Raw genomic sequence first — 5,947 nt, forward strand, 5'->3', positions numbered from 1 at the left:
TCCAAGGTCCTCAGTCATCCTCTCTGAATCCAGAGTGGCTCTTCTGTGCCCTGGGTGGCAACTAATACTGGGCTTCAGATTCCTCTGAAGAACAGTTATTCCTCCGGGACTGAATCAGTTTTTCTGCCAGGCAGTGACTTTATAGCTGGCAGAGCCCTTGCTGCCATCCAGACCTCACAAAGAGCTTTCATTGCTGGCTGTGGCTCCCTGCCTGCGTGCCCCATGGCTTTGTGACCCACAGGGATGCCTCTGCTCTGTGGTAAGGAGCCTTTCGCATACGTTCTTGCAATTGGGGGTCTTCCAGTGGGCCTTTGTTGCTTGTGGAGAGCACCTTGAAACCAAGAAGGGCACCAGGCTAAACACCGTGACAGGCTGTACTTGTTCTCTTGTCAGGGCAGTTTTAAATCACGCCTTTAATGTGTTTTGTTCTCTCCTGCTGGTGAGTGAATTTTCCATCTCTGCCTTTCACATCAACAGGACTCGAGAGATGGAGAGAACATCTTACAGGCTGTTACAGAGCTGCTTGCCGTTACCCTGGGCAGCACCCAAGAAATCCTCGCTGGAGCTAATGGGTTGGTACCCTGGCTCTGGGAATTAGGACCGCTAGCTGGAAGCACACAGCAGCCTTCCCAGTGCGGAAGAGGCAGTCGGTTAATGCAGATGTATGTGGATGTAAGAAATGGAGTCCAGATCCATCTGCAGGCTTGCTGGTTCTCAGGCTTGGCTTTGACTTCGCTTCTCCGTGAGGCAGCGGTTGGGCCGGCGTTGGGGTGCATCCCCAGGGCTGGACTGACGGAAGGGGACAACCTGAGGAGGGCAGGGACCCCCCAGAGATTACTTTATGTGGGGTGAGGAGAGCATGGTAGTGCTGCCCCAGGGTCGGGTTGCTCTTAACTAAATAGATGACCAGTGTTAGTGGGCCAGGGAGGTAAAACCTTCAATGTTTCTCTTTTCTCTCAAAACTCTGTCTCCCCCTCTTTTAAGGGTATTTAGTCTGAAATCATCGCTCATCTGTGGAAGCTGAGGTTTTAAGAAAGCCATTAAATATTCCAAGGTTCCTGGTAAGGTACAAGGTAAAGGATTAAATGGTCCAGAAAAGCTGCCCTTTTGAATTTCCCAGCTCCTTACCCCTCAGTGCATATGTCCCCTGAGGTATCTCATAAGGTAACTTGTGTACAGGGAGCAACTGTGCTCTGGCTCATAAGCACCAAATGTTTAATTCAGTGTGTGCTTGTCAAAGTACATTAAAAATGCAGGTAGCACTTGCTATGTGTGAGCTAGCTCTTGTAAGCGAGGCACCGTCACAGGGTGGTGTTACAGACGTGACAGAAATGGAGCCCGCTGGCTCTCGGAAGAGTCCTGGCTACCTGGAGTGTCATGCCAGGCTGGCAGTGCCGCGCTGTCTTCGAAACGCTGCCTTTTCATCGTAATGCTTTTAGGAAAAAATCCGAGGAAACGTGGGGCAGAGAGGCTGTGCCGTGACTGGCAATTATTTTTGCTGCTATGTGGTTCTCTCTTGTCCGTGTCCATCTCTATCTGGTTATATCTCGTCCTGTTTAGATCCAGTCCTGAAGATCTCCCTGGGATCAGTGGGAATATGAAGGTTTGCAGACACCTCAGGAAGGTTAAGGTCTTTTGTAAAATCACTAGAGTAGAGGTTGTATTTGTGTGCAAAGAGGTCCCAGTCTCTCGGTTTGGTTCAGCATCTGTCTGTGCAGCCTTCCTCAGGGGAGTTCACGTGCCGTCAAGTGCAACAGCGGTGTTTCAAACCTGTGGCAGTGCAACAGGAAGCCACCATGAGCACCTCGTCTTTAGAAACGAGATTCAAATCAGTATTTGGCAGCAAGGCCGCGTTAGGTAAGGTTGAGGCGGTGGTGTGAAATTCATGAACAGCACTGAAAGAGTGAAAATAGACATTGCTGGGATATGAGAGAGAAAACAGCTTAACTCTTGAAAAGTACATTGGGCTTGTATGGCACTGGAAATGCTGGTAACATCAGGTGAAGTTCCCAGTGGGCTGCCAGTATGCCTTGTGAAATGGGCAGGCGTTAGAACTGGAGGCAGGTGCTCCCTTGCTGTCTGCAGGATGAGACCTCTGTTCATCAGCCCTCACCTCCTCCTGACATTTCGCTTTGTGCTTTTTCCATCTGGAAGACTGTGACGAGGTGCGTTTCTCGGGCCCTGGCTAACAGTTGTTATAACTACCAGTAATGCAGTCGTTGAGGGCAGGTCCTGCGTTAGCCTTATTGCTATCAACCCCCCAACTGAATTTTGTTCTCTTTGCCTTTCAGTCCTTTCAAGGAAGCCAAGGACGAGCATACCTCTTCAATTCAGTGTGAGTATAACTTCGTACGTGTCACCTTTGCATCTCTTAGGATGGATTTAAGAAAACAAAAGGATAATCTTCCTTTAGAAAACCTCTGCTGAAGACTTGGGAGCTTTGCTGAAAATGGTTGGAGAAAGAGGCAGGAAATAACACTGATTCATATCTGATTTTATGTTAAGGTTTCAGATAAGCAGCTAGGAAAAGGTTTTTTCGTCATCAGATTGAGAAATGAGAGCTAATGGATGAGTCATTCTCTTCTCAGAGAATGTAATTGGACCAAAGAGTCAGAGTTTCTTAAATGTAGAGAGTAAATGATCTCTGAATACGAACTTACTGTTTAGACCTAGCATAAAAATTAAGTATGATTTTCCCAAAACCTGAAAATAGTTTTGATGAGATCTGTGCTGGGATTTCTTTCATAAGAACTGCTGATTTCAGTTACGTTTTTCAATTTTCCATTTGGGAAAGTGAAAGTACCATTTTATCAATTTGAAAACAAAAATCTTTCTCAAATGCATAATTAGTGCAATTTACTAGAATGTTACTAATCTTCTGTTCAAAGCTTTATAGAATTTTTAGTTGAATAAAAATGCAGTTTTACCTTTTCATTCTGTTCTGGAACTGCAAGAGATCTTTGTTTCAGGCGCAGCCGTGGTACACGGTATCCTGAACCTCCTGCTTATATTTTCAAGTACCACAATAAAATTGCTGTCAGCTTCATTGTAGCATCTTGGTGTGGAAAGACACGCTAATAGGGAGCATCTCTCCTTTTCTCCAGAGTTAACGTGGGTTGTGGCCCTGCAGAGGAGCGCGTGTTATTAACAGGATTACATGCGGTTGCAGATATTTACTGTGAAAACTGCAAAACCACGCTGGGTTGGAAATATGTGAGTATCAGTATGATTTGTTTTTCCTGTGGACCTCTTTGCTCCAGTCCTTTCTGAAGGTGTTTGTGGTAACGTGGTGTTGTGGAAAGACCATTAATTGGGAACCAGAAATGCAGGTTCTGGTCTTTTTTCTTTCCTGCGTTTCCGTTTTCCCTCCTGTCTTGTGTGTGTTGCATCCATTCAGAGCAGGAGCTGTTTGTGGCTAGTGTATTTTTTTACTGAGAATGTACACTGTTGGCCTGGTTTTGGTGGGTGTCCCTTAGTGATACTTAACATAAATGAGGATAACTTCGGTCAGTCTTGTGGTTCATATTGTCTTTTTTCCCAGACGATACCAGAATGATAGAATGATCCATATATTGTTAATCCTGCGTCCTTCCCACTTGAAATGCTATTGAACATGAGTTTATCTGTTTGCTGTCTCTTGCTCTTCATAAATTCAATTACCTTCAAATAAAGGCTTATGCTACATCCTAATTTCAGCTTCAGGAGGCACACAGCGTACTTGTTTGTCAAAACATTTTGACCAGCATCTGAACAAGACACTTATTGTATCTGTGGCCTCTGGACAGAAATATTCTTGATAAATCTTGAAAAGGCTATAAAAAGTAAAGCATCAAAAATTGATGCAGTAGGAATTCATGCAGAAACACAGCATGGATTTCACAAATGGAGAAGGACACTAAGTACATAAATTGAGTTTATTTTCAAACAAAATACAAAGTTTCATAAACATAGCAGTAAGCCCAAGCCCCTCCAGCAGCAGAAGAAACATTCTTTCAGGTGCATTACACGCATACAAACAGCAGAGCTGAGCCGCTTCTGAGGATGCAGCGTCAGTACCGGGAGTCCCTCCTGGTTAGGGATCCCATGGATTTCCTTACTTCTTCAGTTCTGCAGTGTCGAAGCACTGCCTGTTTCTGCAGCTGCTGGCACACATCTGTGTAGAGTGGGTCCTTCTCGTCCCTTGGTGCCCATTTGCTCCGTTTCTACACAAAGTTTACCATAATCCATCTCGTTCCTGATAGTAGTGCGTTTACAGCATATCTCATCAGAGGACCTCTGCATTCTTAGCAAACATTAATCAATTCTCAGATCACCCTGGAGAGAAGAGGTGGATTTTATCAACGATGATTCCTAAAGCATAGTTCAAGGAGCAGTTGCTCTTGGCCTGCAGAAAGCTGCATGTTTACTTGGTGCCAGTTGTTCTTTTTTTCCAGCCTGTAAAGACAGCTAGAAGCGGGATTTGAGATTCTTCCAATGTAATTTTCCTGAAAGCCAACAGGAGGACCTGCAGTTTGACTAGTTTACTCTATAGACAAGGCTGACTTGTACCAGCATTCCCAGATCTTATCTGTAACTGTGACTTTAACTTCAAATATCATCTTGATCTCATCCTTTCTCCTTCTTTTTAGGAACACGCTTTTGAAAGCAGCCAGAAGTATAAAGAAGGCAAATACATCATTGAACTAGCTCACATGATCAAGGATAATGGCTGGGATTGAATGGAGAGAGCCCAGCCCTACCAGCGTGTAAGAGAATGCCATCCAACCGAACATTATATCCAAGAGTGAGAGAGTGACTGAACGCTTGGTTCCATGCATTTAGAGGCTCTGCAATTTGGGAGCATCTTCACACCCTTCTCCATCTTTATTGGTGACTGGCCTCTAAATTTCTGTCTCTCTGTCTCTTTGCTTTGTATCTGTTTGTGAGTTGACCCTGGCTGCTTCTCGCTCTGTTCTGGTGTTGGCTAAGAGAATGCACCGAATGCCCGACAGCCATTCCATGTTGACGAATGCTTGAGTACAAACTGAAGTTGGCTCTGTGGTGGCATTTTATCAGAAGGTCTCGGTGCGGGAGGAAGACCTGAGTTTTGGGCAGGAGAAGGTGATAGGGGGTGGGGAGTGGGCCCGAAGGGAAGTCATCAGAAGTTGAAACTGTACTTCTCCTTTAAGTCCTGGTTAACCAAGGCTTGAAACTATCTACTTGTCTAAATGGACAGAAAAATACCTCACGGCTGCGTTCTCTCTGAATTGTAAAACCGCTGCTCCATCGGTGGAGCTTCAGTCTAAGCTGGCTGAGCACAAATCATAACCAGTTCCCCCCGCAAGCCAGTTGCAAATCTGTGTTTTGTTTGCCATTTATGAACTTGTTGTTTGTGGGGGGAGCACTGAAGGCTGGAGAGATTCCCTGCCTCTCCTTTTTCTCGCTGTTTCAGGGTAGGTAGGCCAAATGTCCCAACAGAGCACAGCTGTGGGGAGCATCCTCACAGCTGGAGAAACCAAATCCTGACTCTTGAGCCCTTCAGAAAGGAGGAGAAAACCACTTAAGGCACGAGGGGACTGGAGCTGCAGCTTAGAAGATATGGCAGGGGGAAAAAAAGGCACGTGCTAGGCAAGAAAGAGGAAATTAGGTAGAGGAGGATGGGGACAAGCTTAGTAACGAAGAGTACCCCTTGATTTCCCGGCCTCCACTGAGCAACCTTGGGGGTCTTTTACCAATCCTTCACAAGTGCGAGTAGGAAAATGCTGACACAGAATCTTTTTGTTAAATCCCAGGCTCCAGCCATCAGCTCCGCTCTCAGAGCCTGGCAGAGATGGTGCGAGAGTGGGGAGAGGAGGGAGTGAGGAGCCTGGCAGTTGTAGCAGTATTGCACAGGTGGATATTTCAAGCCATGAGGTATCCTCCCCAAAACCTTCCCCCCTTTTCCCACTCCCAGAAGCCTGTTGCAGGC

The 5,947-nt window shown here is 45.9% G+C and overlaps 1 protein-coding gene across 1 annotated transcript in view; it reads left to right on the forward strand.

Moving 5' to 3' along the window:
- LOC104158689 (protein yippee-like 2) overlaps positions 1 to 5,713 on the forward strand; it is a 22,369-nt gene extending 16,656 nt beyond the window's left edge. The window contains exons 2-4 of the mRNA XM_009696411.1: positions 2,292 to 2,335; positions 3,105 to 3,213; positions 4,629 to 5,713. Of these exons, the coding sequence (XP_009694713.1) occupies positions 2,292 to 2,335; positions 3,105 to 3,213; positions 4,629 to 4,718 (243 nt within the window). The 3' untranslated portion in view covers positions 4,719 to 5,713. The remainder of the gene's footprint in view (positions 1 to 2,291; positions 2,336 to 3,104; positions 3,214 to 4,628) is intronic.
- The last annotated feature ends 234 nt before the right edge of the window (positions 5,714 to 5,947 follow it).

This window comes from Cariama cristata, unplaced genomic scaffold (genome assembly GCF_000690535.1).
Source record: "Cariama cristata isolate BGI_N322 unplaced genomic scaffold, ASM69053v1 scaffold7970, whole genome shotgun sequence".
Lineage (NCBI taxonomy): Eukaryota > Metazoa > Chordata > Aves > Cariamiformes > Cariamidae > Cariama > Cariama cristata.